The sequence below is a fragment of the Sebastes umbrosus genome, chromosome 1 (assembly GCF_015220745.1).
Source record: "Sebastes umbrosus isolate fSebUmb1 chromosome 1, fSebUmb1.pri, whole genome shotgun sequence".
NCBI classification, from domain to species: Eukaryota; Metazoa; Chordata; class Actinopteri; order Perciformes; family Sebastidae; genus Sebastes; species Sebastes umbrosus.
Window position 1 is genome coordinate 29,678,854 of NC_051269.1, and position 19,804 is coordinate 29,698,657.

Sequence of the window (19,804 nt, forward strand, 5' to 3'; positions counted from 1 at the left end):
TGTCAAAATGCGCTAAAACGGAGCGTTTCACACAGAGGGTAAATACAGGTATATTCAAGCAGACAGCATGAGTAAAATAAAGGGTTTTTTGAACATTACAGCATGTAAACATGTTCTAGTAGAAACACAAAATACAAGTATGAACCTGAAAATGAGCATAATATGGGACTTTTAACATTTGAGACAGTAATCTGACAAAACAATTCCTGTGCAGTGTCCACTTTCTGGCTTTTTTCAGAACTTAAAACCGTTTTAAACAGTCTTTATCAACAGGTCACTGGAAATTAGCCACTTCAAAAATACATTAAAAAAAACGATGAATTCAAGGCATTTTTGTTTTTTATAATTTGCCAAAAGTGAAAAACTTGAGATGTAATATTTAGGCCTTTCAAGATAAAAAGAGATCTTGAAATTAGCTGGGAAAACTAATTTTGAACTTTATTTCACTAGTATTAGGAAGTGTTGTGTGCTCAAAAGTAGTACTTTCTTCAGTTAAAGGGACTGTTTGTAACTTCTTACATGTATAATTCAATCCGAATCAGTGTCCTATGCGCGCTCGCGTGTGGCTACGCTGTTCAGACTCAGACTCCAACACAAACTACACGGAAGCACCAAAACCGCAAAGTTATATCTAGTGAAGCCCGTCTTGTTAAACAGTGTTGGCCGCGGTTGGAGGACGCGGGGGAGACCGTAGCTTTGGTCTACAGGGCCGGAGTCTCTGCCGTACTCTGCTCCTCTGATCCTCTGCCTGCCTGCTTGCCTTCACTCACACACCGCGCTCGTTCTCGCTCTTTCGCTCCACTCTCACGTGCATGCGCGCTCACTACACACTGCAGTAGAGTTAGTTTAGCTCTGAGAATATCTAGTGAATGTACAGTGGACATTTGTGCAGAAATAACTGCTGCAGCTCCTCCAGACCAACAGAGGTTTCCCGTGTCTTGTGAAGTGACGGGGCTCCGCAGCGAGTAACGTTATTGTCTCCGACCGGGTGCCGGTGACTCCCTCCGGCTACTCTGTTAGTTACACACAGGTATTTGGAGCATGATACCGAGTGTCACCGTCTCACCAGAAATACTTTGACCTGCCAACCGGTCCTCCACTTTCAGTTTGTGGTATTTTATCTTCATTGCATTCACTGCCTCATCATATCTTATCTGTGCTTCATGGACCTCAGCCTCCCTTAATAAACAAAATGAGCTCTCAGTTTGATTTCATGTCCTTCTCAAGGCTTGTTCAGGTATAGGCTGTCAGACATGTCCTCTAATAACAGATGAGGAAAAACTATTTACTGTCTCTTGTTTTGATCATTTAAAATTAAGATTAAATTTAAAAAAAAGAAAAATAAGTTTTATGAGCCATACATATGCTCTCATTCAGTCTGTTCTAACGCTGCACCAGAGAGCCTGAAACCTCATTTTGAGGCTTAAAGCTGCAGTATTTATAAAATGTGCTGACTTGTTGGCAGGGTGCAGTGAATCAAACAAGCGCGCGTGCGTGTCTATGGTGTGTGTGAGTGCGTGCACGCGCGAGGCGGTGCCACTAACAGTAATTATGTCAGTAAACTCCTCCTACAGGTCCTAATCCCTTATATCCGCTAATACCAACACAGACATTTACTCAGAAGCACCAGCTGCCGTCAACCAGCAGATCAAAGCTGTGTGTTGTGAAGAAGCTCCGAGTTTGGGACAGATTGTTGTTTACTGAAAAGTCTGAGGAAAGAGGAAGGAAGGAAAGAAGGAAGGAAGGTAAGGAGCCTGTAGAGTCCTCTTCTTTCTGTGTGGATAGACAAGGTGTGCTCCCCTGTGCAGCGTTTAGAGAGCAATGTAAAGTATAAAAGTGGTGCCTGTCACTCTGTCTGTCAGATACCCTGGTTTCAGATTATAATCCTGTTTGATGGACGCCCCTGTTAAAAGGTTGGTCTTAATTGATTATTTGTGATTTGCTTCACTAGTTGTACAGTGTGTCTGATTAAGCTGATGGGATATTACAAAGTGTTTTTGTGAGGTGTTGCAGAGGTGGACACCAGCAGCACAATGAATATTTCTGCAGGCTGGTGTTAGAATAGAATAGAAATAGAAAATACTAATATTGTCTGCTTTTTGTGTACAAAAGACAGAAATTTGTATTTTTTTTATTTAAATTTATTTTATTTTATTTTGTTTTATTTTAATTCTTTGGATTGTTTAAGTATGTGTCCTCCCTTTTTCTCTGAATTTGATTGAAATTATAGTTTAAGATGAAGTCTTGTTTTGTTTTTATGTTTCCTCTCCCCCCCCTTGTTTTAAATTGTGAAATTTGGTGTAAAAACAAAGAGACAGCTGTAAAATGAAAATACAGTAGGAAAGAATGTGATGATGATTGTATAAATTGCTGGAACTGCCATAAAAACTAAGTAAAAAAAAAAAAAAAGAGTACATTAAGACAACATATCACATCCAGACAGATCACATTAAAACACATTCACATAAAAACTCAATACACCAATAGAAGCTGCATTAAAAAGGAGCACCAGGTATCCAGGACTGAATCTAGGTTAAAATAATAAATAAATAAATATAAAGTGCTGTGTGCTGAGGTAGCAAACTGGCTTCAGAAAGTGGCTGTTCTCACAGATTAAGATGAACTTTATGGCAACAGGGACAAACAATAGACGTTAGATCCATTTTTCTTTTATGCCGGTGACGATTAATTATCCATAATTGGAGGGTGAACCTCTGCTACAAACAGCCTGTTGTTGTGTTATTACTTGTTATTACTTAACACCTGGAGGGCAGATCCTCAACTTGTCAGTTCTTGTCACAAACATTTGACAAATTTCCAGGTTTCTAAAGGTGTCACCTAAAATTTGCATGATGAAATGTCCTAAACTCATTGACTGTGGTACAATAGGTGTGATTGTCATGATTAGGATTGCTCACCCAGACTGTCTGAATATGTAGAACCAGACTCTGTGGTTGATCAGTGTCCTTACAGAGGGGATTGTTTGACTTACTACTAGCATTTGTAATCTGAGGAATGGAGGCAAACCAGTTCTTGTGAGTCACAACCAAAATAGTGCGTGACCTATCCTTCACAGTAAGACCTAAAGACATACCTCCATGTTTCTGCAGCTTTTCCTGAGCTAAAAACGGTGTTGTTCTCCTCCCTGTCCCCCGTCTCTGTATCAATGTTTTCTCTCTGCTCAGTCATCTGATCGGCATGGCCTCGCCCGACGATACTGAAGGGTCTCTGACTCCTGTGGATTTCATCCAGCTGCAGCATTACATGGAATGTAAGTTTCACCTTCTCACTTCTCACTTCACTTTATTTCAACAATTATTACAGTTTTCTCATTCGCCTTGGCTCAATTCTCGAATGAGAAAACAAATAGAAAATAGAAAACAATGAGCTCAAATCTCTGAACAATTAATTTGTTGTTCACAACAGGTTCGAATTTCTCATTCATTCAAGCAAATTGCATGTGTTTTGGCACATGTGTGCGAGTAAGTACAATTGTCTACATTAACCACAATAATAATAGTAATAACAATAATGATAATGGTTGGAATGGTTATTGCTGTTTTGTTGTGTATAGATGTGCGTGTGTGTACAGTTGTGCGGCAGCGGCACTGTCCCGAAGCTTCAAATACCTTCAAATATTTCTCACCGAAGCTTTGAAGCCCAAAAAATGGTATTCGGGACAGCCCTTGTTGAATCTCAGTGAAATTGTCACACTCTTCACAACCTCTATACATTCCTCCATCGTTTGAGCCGTCACATGCAAAATCTGTCAGATATACATGTATAATCCATAAATATCTATGACATAATATTACGTACTGAGGGGAGGTACAGTTTGTTGTTTTTGTACTGAACTATTGCAGATTCTTTCATTGTTGCAGGGTTTTAAATTATTTTTTTTATTTGCATGGACGTTATTTTGTGGCAAATTTTCTGTTCAATGTACATGACTTAACATGAAAGGTCAAAGATGATTTTTTATAATACATGTAACAAATTGCTACTTTAATACATGTACTGTAAACACAAATGTGAATATCCTGTTTCTGTGTACACAGTACTGTAAGACACAGTATTGACTTTTCCCAGTAAACTTTGACCTGCTGTTGAAACTGACATTCTTGTATGGTAAAGTAAGCAGTCAGTGTCAAGAAACATTACCAGGGTTGACTGCCGTGGTGAAATAAAATCTACAATAACTGTAATATTACAGGCATGTCAATACTGCACGTAAAACATAAAGAGACCAGCTGAAGAGGTAGTTTTCCTCTCAGTGTAGCAAAAACACAATCTCTCTTTTGGGAAAACAATACAGAGTCAAAATATTTATTACTGCCTTTATATCCACTTGACTGAATAGCTGTATATAAAGAATAATAATTTGCATTTGTGGACTGTAACTAAGTATATGAACTCAACTGACTCAGTGTTACTTGATGCTTCTAGTCCTCTACATTTCTGAGGCAAGGCAAGTTTATTTATATACAGTAGTACATTTCAGCAACGAGGCAATTAAAAAACGCTTTACATAAAACACAAAACAATATAAAACTAAAAATAAGATAAAATAAAATACATGGAATGCATGAGGAAAACAAAACCCACTGAATAATATAAATACTGTAGTTATACATAATCTGTAAAACACTTTTACTCTAAGACCAAGAGTGAGGGAAATATTGTACTTTTTACTGATAGATAGATAGATAGATAGATAGATAGATAGATAGAAGTACTGTATTTACTACAAATTTTAGTTACTTTAGTCTTTTCTTTTTCATGCCACATTCTACTTGTACTCCAGAAATAAATTGTGTACTTTTGCTCCACTATAATTGTTTTACAGCTTTAGTTTCTTTACAAATTGAAATCTTTACCTACAGAACATATTAACAGCTTATAAAATATAATGTTTTGATATAAATTTAACTAAACAACAGTATATACAAATACAGCTGGTTGGCTGCTATTTTTTTTTACAGTGTGGTGTTAGTACTTTTACATAAGCATAACAATGTGAATACTTCTTCCAACACTGATGATTTGAAAGTTGTGAGGAAATGAACACACACTGGTTGGATCAGTGACTTATGAAGCTAGAGGATAAATCAATCAGAGCACTCTTTTAATCTTATTATTTTAGTTTATATGTTCAGCACAGGAGAGTGAAGGGGAGTAAAAGGCTGAAACATCTTTGCATGTTACTCCTGTGTGCTCAATATATAGAAACTGAGATTTAAAATTGCATTCTGGTTGATAATGATGGGTGTGCAGACTTTTCTTATACCTGATGGACCACTTTATCGTGTTTCCAGCTACTTTCAAACTCGAGAATCTCTCCTTTGGGAGGTCAATAGATTTTCACAGAAAGTGAAAGCAGCAGTTAGTCAGTAAGCATCGGAGATCAAATAAACGACTGAGGAAGTTCCTCAACATTATACAGATCCTCTGAGGATCGTTCAGCATCAACTCGGAAACACAAACAACAACTCCAAACTGCAAGTGTGCATAATAAATGGGCCAGGACTTTGAGCTACTAGAGAATTGGTTAGACCTGTTGACAGGAAACAAAAAGTGGTACGGGGCTAAAAATATGCTGCTGTACACTCAGAGGCTTTGAAAGAAATGAAATGGGTCTGTAGGCTTTTAGTGTTGGGAGGGAGGGGGGTATTTGCACTGTTGGATAATGGATGAGAGGATAATACACTCGCTCCTCTCTGGACCTGAGAACAGCACATCTGTGTTGTACCTCTGACAGCACGGCCCAGATTTAATGTACACAGTGTATGTCCATGTCCGCAATTAGTGATGAGCTCACAGTTGTGTCCTGTTTTAGCACTCAGGAGCCATGTAATTAATGGCAAATAGACAAAGACCTGAATTAGTTACTAAGCTTCTCTGCTCTTAATTTGACTGTTTTTTCATCAGTCATGTTTGGTACAGACAGAGAGCAAAGATTCATATCAGAAAAGTGTTAATGGCATTCAATTTTTAGTATTTTTTTCGTGTTCTTTTTGATTTGTTAATTTACTCATGTTCCGATGTTCTCTTTGCAGACAGCAGTTTGAGGGTGAAAGATGTGATTAAGGAGTTTCACCCCAGAGGTCGGCTGGCCCAGCACAGCTTTGGAGAGGTAAGTCAGTGAGTTTGCAAACAATAACTATTTAATTCGGTATTAAAGGTACAGAGTGTGTAGGATTTTGCGATATCTAGTGGTGTGGTTGCAAATTGCAACCAACCGAGTACCCCTCCGCTCATTCCTCCCTTTCCAAGACTGCGGTAACGTGAGCCGCCGAGTGCAAAACCGTGGTAACGCTGTTCACCTCGCTCAGAGGCCATCCTTACCATAATAACATTATTTTAGGAGCAACGGAAGTCAGACGGCAGCTGGTGGTACCACGGTTTTGCACTCTGCGGCATATGTTTCCGCAGTTTCACAAGCATGTCAGAGAACTACGGTGGCCTTCAGGTAACGTAAAAACGTGAAAGGCTCTCTCTAGAGCCAGTGTTTGGTTTGTCCGTTCTGGGCTACTGTAGAAACACGGCGGAGCAACATGGCGGACTCCATGAAGAGGGCCCGCTCCCTATAGATACCAACGGCTCATTAGCTAAAGAAAACACAAAGATTCTTAGTTTCATTTGATTATACACTATTGAAAACATAATTATGAACATTATATTCCATTTCTGCTAATAGATCCCCTGAAATGTTACACACTGTTCCTTTAAAATATAGAGAAAACAGGAATTTCTTCAAAAGAACATCTTCAATTAAAACCATGTTTATATTAATTTATTATTCATTTGATTTTGGAACTTTTACTCTTCATATATGTTGAATTGTCTGCTTGACTGTAGACACATTTCACATTTTTGCGCTCTCTGTTGTGCCAGTTATATGGAATTTATTTATTTGTCTCTTTTTTACCATAATTGGTACAAAATGAAATAGCTTTATCAAGGAAATTGTTAGGAAATTATCTAGAAATTACAGTTGTGGTAAAACCTTGAGTCCCCTGACGATGAGTTTCATTTCCTTGCAGTCCGTCGATGCAGCTGGTTTCTGTCTCTTTCTCAAGACCTACCTAGAAGTGGACGACTTCCCTGCAGATTTCGGCCAACGCCTTTATCGCTATTTTCAACATGTGGAGCAGGATGGGTCCACAAAGAGCCCTCTGCCCAAAGGAGGTAAATCATTCTGAAAGCCTGATTTTGTTTTACATAATAGCATGGAGCAGGTGTTGAGAGGACACAGTCATGTAGAGCATATATAACCTGCAGGAAATAATCAAAGAAAGACAGAATGCTGCAAAGAGTATTTCCTGTTGGACACTTTGTCGAACGCCCACCTGTTTGTTTTTCTGTTGTTTATTTTATCTTGTAGTGCTGCGTCACAGGAATGAAGCCGTAGGCGTTTAGAGGAGCTTTGGAGATTAGAGCACCTGTTCCAATAACCAGCCTTTGATAGCATATTTGCTTTTATTGCTGCAGTTCTACATTTTCATCCAGAACTGAAAATAAAACATGCTATTTTAGACCTCAGTAATGTAATAAAGGTTCATACTGTATTTCTTTATCTTCAGGTGGCGTCTTTCTACGTGATGTGTCCTGTTACTTCTCAGTGCTGGAGGAAGGACAGCCACGGGAGAAACTTGAATGTTGGTTTCATCTTTTTGTGACATGTTTATTATAGTGCAACTGCCTTTAATGCACATTTTTACCACTGATAAATAATTAAGATTGATGATTTGTTAGGTCTGAGAAAGTGAAAACACAACGGATAGATCACTGACTGACTTTGTTTTGTTTCTAGTTACTTTCAAACTTTACGATAAAGACTGCAACCAACTCCTGGACAGCTCTGTAAGTTATTCACAATCACTGAACTAACCGCTCTGTGTTTATGACGTGTGTCTAAATTAACAACATTTAATCTAATTTTTTTATTCACTTACAACTGTTGACACATGTACATTTATTGTTTGCAATTAGTTCTGCAAAATGTAAAAAACATTTAATTTACTGCTTTGTTTTGTTGGTCCTGGACCCCAGAAGTCAGATTATTGAGGGGTCTCAATAAGTAAGGTGATTATTCTCTCACTATATGTAGGCTACTGTAAAGTTTATTTGTAAGTTGAAAGATGAAGGAGCAGCACAGAAAATGCCTCTGACAGTGAACATCCAAACTGTAAATAAAGGCTAATTAATACATTTAACCTCTTCAGTCCTGCTCCTTCGCTGCATATTTGAAAATATCTTTAGAGTCATAATAGTCAAATAATCATAAACCAGTCCATTTACAAAACAAAGGAAAAGCCAACCCATCCTACTACCAACCTCATCACCAAACAAACAAATATAATCAAATAATAAGACCGCTACTTGGATTTTTAGCTTCGTGTAGTTGTATACCTACTTAGATTGAGAGGCTGGTTTTTGGATGTACAGCACACAGTGGAGGTAACAGTATTTTGCATATTGATTCAGATGAATTTGGTTACCATGAATGTTGTCTCTCCATCAGGAGGTGGATCGTATAATCACCCAGATGATGCGAGCGGCTGATTACCTGGGCTGGGACGTGACTGAACTCAGACCAGTATGAGTCTCATTTTCACGTTTTTTTAATTTTTAAGCTTGTATGATTTGATGAAGGAATCTATTAATTTTCATAAAAAAACTGCATGAGGGATGTGATAATTTCATATTTTGACAAGTAGGAGGGTTAAAGTCTGTTTTACATCAGAAATAGAGTTTAATTACAGCATCTGAGAGATGCAGGTATGCAGAAGTTAGACAATAAATAACAAGCAGATGTTTTTTTTAACTGGACAGGTGCTCCAAGACATGATGACAGCGATCGATGTGGATGACAGTGGGACTGTCACTCTGGATGAATGGGTGAAGGGAGGCATGAACAACATACCTTTATTGGTTCTGCTTGGACTGAAGGTGACAGAACAAACGTTTGACTCCACATATGACACTTAAATTTCCCTACAACACCCACTTGTTTTGTTAAAAAAACAGGAACCACAGTAGAAAAAAGTTACCATTTCCAGTTGGTTTATTCTAAGAATAAACCAACTGGAAATGGTAACTTTTTTCTACTGTGGTTCCTGTTTTCTTTTATTTAGTGTTTTTGTCTTCTCCTCACCCACAGATGACAGAGAGGGATGGACAGCACATTTGGAGGATGAAGCACTTTAACAAGCCGACGTACTGCAGCGTGTGTCAGAGCATGCTGCTCGGCCTCGGCAAGCAGGGACTCTGCTGCACCTGTAAGAGCTCACAGCCGCCAGCAGGGAGCAGCCACGCTCCTCATACACAGTACAAATGAAGCGGAGTTCACTTGTACCATTTATTATTTGTCTATTATTACATATATTTTGCCTTAGAATCAATTATATTTTTTAGTGGAGTAAGCTCTTGAACTCATTCACCTGTACTATTTGTTCTTCCTCCTCAGGTTGCAAGTACACCGTCCACAATCAGTGTGCCAACAAGAATCCCGAACCCTGCGCTCGAACCTTTGTCAATACTAAAAAGGAGATTGGTGTAAGGACACTCACAACAACCCCACTTCATTTCCATTTCCTTACATTGGATTTATTTCTGTTGTTCAAATTTACAGTTACATTTACATAGAATTTGTTGACAATAACAACAATGCAGAATATCACCGGACTTATCCTTTAAATTAGAGCTCAAAAGCTCCTGTAAATGTAACTGTAAGTTTGAAAAACAGTCAAAATCCAATGTAAGGATTAAAGGATAACTTTGGTATTTTTTAACCTGAACCCTATTTTCCCATGTGTTTGTGTCTAAGTGACTAAACTTTGCCAACACCGGCACTCGTCTCTCCAACTCTCACTCACGTTTCCACCGAAACAATAATAACAATGATAAACTTTATTTAAAAAGCACTTTTCAAACAAGTGCAAGTGTGTGAGTGCTTTACATGGTTGAACAAGGATCAAAACATTTCTGGGAAAAAAAATGTAGTTCTCTGTAGGGTCCTTCTCATAATGTTGACACTTATACTGACAATCTCAGCCTGTCAGTGGCAAAAACAACCACCTTTAGTGAATGTAAAACGACAGGTTGCCCCAAATGATTACATTACAGCTTGTTTAGCGGCTGGCAGCTGCAGCGTTGTCCCTCAATACCGGGCCAATTTCAAAAATTGTTGTTCTCATTTGTTACTTAAACACAAAAACATGGGGAAATAGGGTCTAGGTTGAAAAATAACAAAGTTGCCCTTTAAGTTCTATGTTAAAGGATAAGTACAGTGATATTATGTATTTTTGTTATTGTCAACAAATCCCATGAAAACCAACCAAAAGACCCAAACCAAATATGCAACTTCCTCACTCCCTGAGCCAATTTGTTCTTACTGTTAATCTTCAAAAACATGTCACAAATATATTGTTTCATTTTTATTTTTTTTTTAAAAAGGTAAAAGTTATTTCCTAAAGCAGTGGGGCACAGCAGTTTTACAACACATAACAAGGAGTAAATAGTGAATTTCTTGGGGACTATTTTCAGCTGCGGATTGGTACACATTTGGTGCTCTAGTGAATATTTCCAGCAGCAGGATGGTGTTTGTGGGATTGAGTAAAAATAAACTACAGTGTAAATCGTAATTAAGGTACATGTCAACCAGTGCAACGGTGTGTCTCATTGGTGTGGTTTTGGACAACAATGGAGCTCTACTTTTAAAATTAAATCAGCCTGTGGATAAACAGATATGTTAGGGATCAATTAATGTTGGTTTTGGTCATTTCATTTGCTGACAAGAGGAAAAAAAAAAAAAATATATATATATATATATATATATATATATATATATATATATATATATATATATATATTATTTTTTAAAGTATTTTTGTCAAATCTAACAAGCTAGTAAGTGGACCATTTATTTATTTATTTATTTATTTATGTATTTATTTATTGTCAACTGTTTAAAAGGTAAAGAATGAACTTAAGGCTCATGCTTGTCGTGTGAATATATCCATGTCAGTTCTCTCTTTACTGACCAAAAACCAAATGGCAGCAACAGTAAACCCATTAACGACGGGGAACATCACAGTGCATTAATCGGTAATAAGTGCAGCTCATCAGTGTTTTTTAAGTGCAGATTACAGCCGGCACAGTCCGTTCTGCACAGCTGCTAAATGTCCTGATTTTGCACAAATGTACACAACGATGTGATCACTGTCTATTTCAGATTTAGTGTCACAACCACAACCCACAATCTGTAATAGATCACTGAACTGGCCAAGTTTCGCCAGCTGCTTCCAGAGGTTTGATGTGCCAGTTTGTGTGCTTTAGGGATATTTGATCTGTTGGTGCACGTCTGACCTGTCAATGGTTATCATGTAGCGCTGTCTGGATCTCCCACAGCTGCTCTACGGAGGGTGTGATCTCTGCTGATTCTTCTAAAGTTAACATAATTTGTCCTGAAGTCATTCAGGGCTGTGTTGTGGTTTGGCACCACTGTATTGGACATGAACATCGGATATCATCTTAAGACTTGCCTTGACAAGATAAGTAATAGTAGTGTATTACACTTTTTCTTAATAGCTCCTTTTCGGCTCCTCTTTGTCTCAGGTACCAGCTCACGACTGGATCAGAGCTGACTGTAAGTCCACCAAGTGTCAGGTCTGCCACAAGAAGATCAAGACTTCAGCGGGGAGGCATTGTGTGTGGTGCCAGGAGATGGTGAGCAGTGTGTGTGTGTGGACATTAATGAATGAATTAGAGAGGATCTCTTTGTTTTATATTCACTGAGTCTTGTCTCTTTTTAAGCGTCACGATGAGTGTATTTTGGGTGGCTTATCGACCTGTGAGTGTGGGCCACTAAGAGATCATATACTGCCTCCGTGGGCCATACACGCCGTCTCTAAGGTAAAATAAACAGCACCATAAAATTGACTCTAGTAAACTTCGATTTTTAGGATTACTGTCAGTTAATTGCTTGTTTGTTGGCTAATTGTCCCGTGTTTCCTGCAGGAGGAGGACACCAGCTTGTTAAACGTCACCCCTGATGGCCACATCCTGCAGGTCTGCTGTTATCAAATCTTCCTACACACTTATATTCCTTTTCCAACTGTACACCCATGTGTTTTCTCCAGGAGGTCTCTTCCAAGTTGCCTTCTCAAACTACCATCTGCATATCATTGCTTTTGGGAGAATCTCCAATTTTAGTGATTCGTCATGTTTTTTTTAAAAAAGATTTTTATGTCAAAAAAGGACTCTGCCAGGGTCATGTAATCTGTTTGGTTCTGTTCAGTGTGTTGGATGAAGTCCTGGACAAATACGTCATGGTTATGTCTGCTTCATCTGGGACAAGCCCACTGATCCAGTATTTCAATTTAAAGTACCAGATATATTCACCTCCTGTCACAAGATTGAAATCATGTTGGTTTCAATATATTCCAATGGTAACAATGATAAAAAGTACCAAAAGTTACAGAGAAACTTACTGCAGCATAATCCACTTCTTAAGGGGAGACACTACAGGGGAATGCGGTAAATAAAAATAACTCATAGATATCGCAATGAAACTTCCACAGTTTATTACTTACATTAAAATAATTGTTTTTTGTATTACAAGTTTTCAGTTTAAATATGTAAATTATGCATTATCTTATTAAATATGCACTAATTTGCATACATTTCCAGAACAGAAATATGAACATGGATAAAGCCAGCTTCAAAATACTTGTTTCGCGTTGTTGACATATTAGAGTCAAAGGTTTTCACAGAGGGGGTTTTCAATGTCTCTTTTTATCACTCCATAAGTCAGAAAATACTGTCAACAGCCATAAAAAAAACAACCATTTTCGCCATGTTTTTAGGAATAAAATGTTCTATAAAACAGACTATGAATGATATATAAACAAACCCCTTTGTAAAAACCTTCAGAATATAGATAGGAATGAAACTGGAAAGTTTGGTATATGTAAGTGCTACTGAAGTGGAGATCTCTGGCTCAGAGTGAGAAAAAAAACAGCCTTTAAAAATATGGATTGTACAATTCCATACATTTTGTAAGACACTACAGGTGAATAACTAATAGATATCAACATGAAACTTCTCCAGTTGATTACTTTCATTAAGGAAATTATATTTGTATTACAAGCTTTCTGAAATTGTATGTTTAGATATGCAAATGATGCATTATCTAATGCTAACTTTTGGTGAATTTAGGAGAAATCTACAGACACAAATAGACAAAGTGTAGTAAAATAAACACCTTAATGCTTAAAGATGTATTTTGGATGTTTTCTTTCCACTAGTCTGAAAGAAGACATGTTATAGAAGCAAAATAGCCCAAAATCAAAAAATTGGCCAGTGCATGAAAACACAATGTTTCTGCCTGAAGTGTCTTGCCTTAAAATATGGCTAAATGCACTGCTTCTGTTTGTAGTATTTCTCAGTTAGCTCTGTCTCCTTGTGTATGTACATTAAAGTACACTTTTTAACATTCACTGACACATTTTTTCCCTTGAATATTCCTAAAATCTCTTAAATATCTGCAATGTTAATTACAATATGTCATCATAAACAAATCAAACTCTTTTTTTTAGTGCTAGACAGGACACAAGAAATCCTGGTGGTCATGTATAAACCAAAGCTATTTCCTTGAAAAATTCCAAATCTTCTTTATTTGACAGCAGCAGAAGTTTGAATGATGCTGCCTCAAAGTCATTATATTTCATCTATACAATAGCCTGGCTCACAGCATGTGTCCATACACCCTTACATATCAAATATGTGTTTTTCAGATGAGTTGCATAATGCATCAGATCTTAATCTGTCATGTATTCTTCTTCAGATTGTTTCGCTTCCAGACATCCACCCTCTGCTGGTGTTTGTGAACCCAAAAAGTGGAGGGAAGCAGGGTGAACGGTGAGCAGCTTAAAGTCTTGATATGTTTGCGTAGCTTTCTTTTAGTGTAAAGGTATTTGTTCATCTGTGTGTGTGCTTCTCTGTGTTTTTCCACAGAGTGCTCAGGAAGTTTCAGGGCCTGCTGAACCCACGTCAAGTGTACAACCTTTGCAACGGCGGTCCTGCACCAGGGTACAGCACACTTTCACTACTATAACTGTACACTTTACACTACACCGTACATTAACACACTTTTGTTTTTTCAGACTACACCTCTTCCGTAACCTGCATAACTACAGGATCTTGGTGTGTGGAGGAGATGGCACCGTCGGGTGGCTCCTGGACGCTATAGGTACTGTGGATCTTTTTTGGGTTTCACAGAGGTGATTAAGAAAACCATCTGTAAGGCTAAATAACGTACCTGTGGTTTCAGACAAAGCAGATCTGCAGGTGCATCCTCCAATAGCTGTGCTGCCTCTGGGCACCGGGAATGACCTGGCTCGCTGCCTACGCTGGGGAGGAGGTAAAACCATCAGCGCATTAACTCTGAACAATCACTGAGATATTGACACTGACTGTGTTTACCTTTTCTGCTTCTTCTGTAATCCCATGAAAGGCTACGATGGGTCAGACTTGAGAGAGATCCTGAAGGAGATCGAAGGTGGCGAGTTGGTTCCCATGGACCGCTGGAGCATCCAGGTGATACCAGACGACCCCCAAGAGGCAGGAGACCCGGTGCCCTACGAGATCATTAACAACTACTTCTCTGTTGGAGTGGTGAGTCACACCGCCTCAGCAGGAAGGAAGGATAACATCACACATGGTTATCGACTGATTTCTTTAAAGAGGACCTATTATGCTTCTGTGCTTTTTCCCTTTCCTTTAGTGTGTTATATAGTTTTTTGTGCATGTAAAAGGTCTGCAAAGTTATAAAGCCCAAAGTCCCCGCCAAAGGGAGTTACTCTCCCCCACAGAAACACTGCTCCTGAACTGCCTGAAATGCCTTAATTGAAGTCCCGACTTCTCTTCTGTAACATGGTGATTTCACCAAGAACACATTTGCAAAATACCTGCCTGCCTACATGCACAGCCAGTATGAGAAAAGTAAAGCGTTTTTTGAACATTAAAGCATGTAAACATGTTCTAGTAGAAACCCAAAATACAAGTATGCACCTGAAAATGAGCATAATAGATCCTCTTTAACAACAAAAAACACAAAAAAAGTCTTGTAATTTCTTATTGACGTACATAGAAACGTGAATACATTACCTAAAATATGACTTCGACAGGATGCCTCTATCGCTCATCGTTTCCACTCCATGAGAGAGAAACATCCCCAGAGATTCAACAGCAGGTGAGGATTCACGCTGACTGTATGAACTAAGAGTCTTTTCTAATGAAAAGTGTAACAAAGCTTTGTGTTTTTTTCAATCAATAAAGGTGAAGTTGTTTTTGTTCTCTGTTGTTTTTAAGGATGAAGAACAAACTTTGGTATTTTGAGTTTGCCACTTCTGAGACCATCTCTGCGTCTTGCAAGAGGCTGAAGGACTGTCTCATGATCGAGGTGACAATATCTAATGCAGTCATGTAGCTGCAAAAGTAATTATTTGTAATTAACATAATTTCCATAATTTTTCATGCCAATATCAGATTGGGCTGATACTGATTCTAATAGGTGGATCAGGTATCGGTGACAATGGGGCCGATCTCTTCAATTCAGTTCTATGTGTATATACTATATACATTATATACTGGAATTTAAACTCCTGTTTAAGTTTTGACAGATTTGTTGCTGCATTTAAAAGGTTTACACTTGAATGTAATTCGGATTCGTTTTTGAAGATTTTTTTGCCAAGTTGCATGTGTACAATTTATTATTTTAGAACAATTCAATACATTTATATCTATGCATTTATTTATCAGTGGTTCCCAAACCTTTTCTGCAGGGCCCCTCTTTTGTAGGTAAAAAATAGTTGCATAGATGCATCATTGATATTTAGCCTCGCCGCTCCCCGGCTTACACATAAAAGAATGATCCCAGTCACTTCCACACAGTGAGGCATACAGCTTATTAATTAAACACTGGTATCGGATTGGTACTCGATATCGGCCGATACCCAAAGCCCAGGTATCGCTATCGCTATCAGGACTAAAAAAGTCAAATCGTTGCATATCCTAGTTTTAAGTCTTGTTTTTTTGTTCTGTTGCGTAAACAACTTGTTGTTTTGCGTCCACCAGTGCTGGGGGAAGTCTGTGGATCTGGGCAACGCGTCTCTGGAGGGCATAGCTGTCCTCAACATACCCAGCATGCACGGAGGCTCCAACCTCTGGGGCGAGTCCAAGAAGTCGGATGACGTGCCAGAAGTGGAGCCCAGTGAGGTTATCACTGACCCTGAACTTCTTAAAACAATCTCTCAAGGTCTGTACTCTCCTGAATCACATTTTTGACCTGCCTTCTTACATGCCGATACCGTCGAGCTGTTTGTTTGTAATCCTGATTTTAATCTTTTACAAACTCTTTGAACTTGATCTGTGTGTGTTTCGTCACTCCGCAGATATGAGTGATAAGCGCTTGGAGGTGGTGGGGCTGGAAGGAGCCATAGAGATGGGACAGATCTACACGGGACTGAAGAGCGCCGGGCACAGACTGGCACAGTCTTCCCAGATTACCATCAGGTTGATTACTTTTACCTACAGGCGGATGACAACAATAACAAGAATACCTGACGATATAAGACAGCAAGGATGTATATGGCTATTGCTTTGGATTGCATTTTATTGTCAGGTGTTCCTGGTATTGTATCCCTCTCTATGTAGTCTGGAGTAAACAGACACACATTTGACATAATGTTCACAAACAGTATAAACAGTGCAGTATAATTAGATCCCACTTTCTCTCCTCCCTTTGTGCAGGACAATCAAAGCCCTGCCCATGCAAATCGATGGGGAGCCCTGGATGCAGCCTCCGTGTACTGTAAGTGTCATTAGCCAATCTAATTCGATGCCAAGAGAGGTTACATATTAGATTCATTCAAGCCAGACAGTGGTTACAGCATCGTAGTGTACAACATTTATTCATAGATTTATTTCGATTATTGTGGCAGAGACACGTTGCTACAGATACTACAGCACAGATAAGAGCGATAATATCTATATATACAGTTAGCAAAACAACAACTGTGTGAGCCAGTAAAAAAGGGCTAAATCTGTGAGGGCTCAGGGCTGTCACACTGGGAAATCAGCCAGCGTTTGAGGGCACTCGTTTTAAACATCATAGCAATGATTTTATCCAAAGTGACTTACAGTTAGCGCACGGATACATTGCGGTTTAGTGGTCGTTGATGAGATGGGTGTACTACTAGGTAGATGGGTAGGTTACAGTGGAGGAAGTGCGTATACTCTCCTATATATATTTCAATGGCTTTTTGGCTGATAGGTGGGTATACCCAATATACCTGCGTATACCCACCACTACACCATGATACATTGTGAGCCATTTGAAGGCTATGCTTTGCTCATGTGGACAGGGGAAGCTTGAGGATCGATGCACCAACCTTGTGATTTATAGCAAACTACCAACTGAGTCGCCGTCCGCCAGCTACCCACAATTCACAATGTCCTAATATTAAAAACAATGGTAGGGGAAATCTTAAATCTTAAAAACAAAACAGGAACAGGTTTACATGCAAAATAGTATAATAACTCTACCCTCATTGATAAATATTAGAAACAGCTTTCAATATGACGCAATACAGTTCAACAGCAGCACAATCTGCAGCCTCAAAAATGACCATACAGTTAAATCAACACCTCTGTAAAACAGTTTGTACAACATTATAACCTTCATGAAGGGAGGATCTATTGAAGGACTGTTGTGTTAGACTTCATTAGTTTTAACCTAATAAACTGGCAACTGATTGTTTGGAGCCCTTGCACCCTTTTATACTCACTGATCATGCATATGACGTCATATAAACTCAGATAGGATTTGGTGCTCAGGGCTGAGGGTGGATAATGCAGGAAGTGATGTATCTTCAAAGTAAAAGTACAAATTGTATTTATTTTTGAATAAAGGGAACACTCTTGATTTAATAGAAGTGCAGACAATTTGGAAGTTTTTTTTTCTATTTTATCAAAGTTTTTTGGGCAGCTTATAAATTAGTTGATCAAATATGCATCAATTTAAAGGAATTTGAACACAATAATTATATTGTCATTCACCAACTTGTTTTATTTTTTTTTTAAATTTATTATAGATCCACATTTCTCACAAGAACCAAGCTAACATGATGATGGCTGCACCAACAAAACCAACCGGCTTCTTTCACCTCAAATAGATTAACGTTTCTTCTACATCCTCCGGTCTGCTGAGTGTCACAACACAACACCTGTATCATCGTGAATGATGCAGGATGAGTATTTAATCCATCGCTGAGTGTGTAACTGTGTGTTTCTATTAATAAGTATTCATGTGTATGTCTTTTGCACTTAATCCCTGATATAATTCTGCAGACAGACCAAGTCAAAAGTGAAAATTTCACTACTCAGTCTGATCGTTGCTATTGTGTGCCAACTTAAATGTAATGCATCCATTTTTTGTTTTGTTTTTGTAAATAGAAGAGCCGAGATGTTGTGTGTCAATATAATACAATATACGGATAAGGAATATATTTGCTTATTTTATGTTGTGATAGCTTTTTTTGTGGATAATGAAATGTATTTATTTAAAAACAATTTCGGCCTTCAACAACAAGATCCTACCTGTCTGTTCTCGTGTCTTTCACTGTCAGTGTTCATCCAACTGAAAGAATATTAATGTAATTATTTCAGTGTTGTTGACTGTTTCTTAGATAGGTGAAGAAATGATGTGAGAAACACTTGATTGAATGTGACCAAATATGGTTTTCTAAAGATTTGCTCTACAGTTATAGTCCTGAAAGTGCTGGACAGAGGGTGTGTGATTGAGCTTTTACCAAGTTTAGTATAAAAACTAAAAACAGCATTCCTTTGTATTTAATACATTAAGTTGCACACTGGAGTTATGTTAGTTTCCTAGATGTTGTTGTCCTGTAACTTTGCTGACAATTTATGTTTTTGCATCATCTTTGTAACAAGATTCTCGCATTGATTAGGCTTCTTAAAAACACAAAATATGCAGAATTCTAATGAAATAAGATATATCCCACCTAATAATACATTTCGTGACTGGATAAATGTTGGAGAAAATAATGCTGATAAGATTATGTTTCAGTGATTGTGCATTATGTGTCTCTCAGGAGTCAGTAGTCTTGTTTTGAGTCTGTCAGTGTACATTCATGCAGTATAGTAATTCATGTTTACATGCAACCCGTTTGCATGTTCATTTATTATGTTGTCTTAATGTCAAATTGTGTGGTTGTCCTCTGCATGTGTGTCTTGGCATCCGTTTCAGTGAGGCTCATACAGCATCATATTGACAACTTTTATTGAATTTTCCTCAGAAATAATTACATTCTGTCGTTCCACTACAAATCCCTTTATAATATACAGTGTCCTGTTTATATTAGTGCAGATCTTACTGTGTGTTGCAGCTGAATATGAAGCTCTTAAAGGTTTCGTCACACTGGAATGAGACAGACTTGTACCATAATGCACAACAGTATTTATTATAAGGATACAAAACCCCCATTTTCATCTAAATCTTAAACTCTTTTAAAGGACAAATGGCAGCATACCAGAATGTTTACATGGTCTTATAAATTACAGTTCTTGATAACATGCTGCTTTCACTGCTTTCAAAGTAGAAAAGAACACAAATTTGCCTGTAAAAACATCTATAGCACAGTATGAAGTGTACTCCCATGCTTATCTGTCATAAAGAATATGTATGAGCACTTAACAATGCTTATATTTCAAAGAGTTT

At 38.1% G+C, this 19,804-nt stretch overlaps 1 protein-coding gene across 3 annotated transcripts; it reads left to right on the forward strand.

Moving 5' to 3' along the window:
- The first annotated feature begins 1,589 nt into the window (after positions 1–1,589).
- Positions 1,590–19,798, forward strand: dgkab (diacylglycerol kinase, alpha b). 3 transcript variants are annotated; one of them, XM_037770768.1, is made up of 24 exons: positions 1,590–1,745; positions 3,186–3,271; positions 6,057–6,133; positions 7,044–7,188; positions 7,584–7,658; positions 7,814–7,863; positions 8,525–8,599; positions 8,836–8,952; positions 9,164–9,281; positions 9,470–9,558; positions 11,620–11,730; positions 11,818–11,916; positions 12,022–12,072; positions 13,850–13,923; positions 14,020–14,094; positions 14,169–14,254; positions 14,336–14,425; positions 14,519–14,679; positions 15,192–15,256; positions 15,376–15,466; positions 16,141–16,321; positions 16,458–16,578; positions 16,816–16,876; positions 18,159–19,798. In XM_037770768.1, the coding sequence occupies exons 2-24, from the start codon at positions 3,199–3,201 to the stop codon at positions 18,237–18,239; spliced, it is 2,166 nt and encodes a 721-aa protein (XP_037626696.1). In that variant the 5' UTR covers positions 1,590–1,745; positions 3,186–3,198; the 3' UTR covers positions 18,240–19,798. The 3 variants fall into 3 exon arrangements, with proteins under 3 accessions (XP_037626696.1, XP_037625885.1, XP_037627483.1); XM_037769957.1 differs by lacking the exon at positions 1,590–1,745 and adding an exon at positions 1,775–1,913; XM_037771555.1 differs by lacking the exons at positions 1,590–1,745; positions 3,186–3,271; positions 6,057–6,133; positions 7,044–7,188; positions 7,584–7,658 and adding an exon at positions 8,053–8,085.
- Positions 19,799–19,804: the final 6 nt, after the last annotated feature.

Coding starts and splice junctions, on each gene's coding strand:
- dgkab (XM_037769957.1), top strand. CDS start 1,894: ATGGACGCCCCTGTTAAAAG. Junction 7,659..7,813: donor GCCACGGGAGAAACTTGAAT/GTTGGTTTCATC, acceptor TTTTGTTTCTAG/TTACTTTCAAACTTTACGAT. Junction 16,579..16,815: donor TCTTCCCAGATTACCATCAG/GTTGATTACTTT, acceptor CCCTTTGTGCAG/GACAATCAAAGCCCTGCCCA.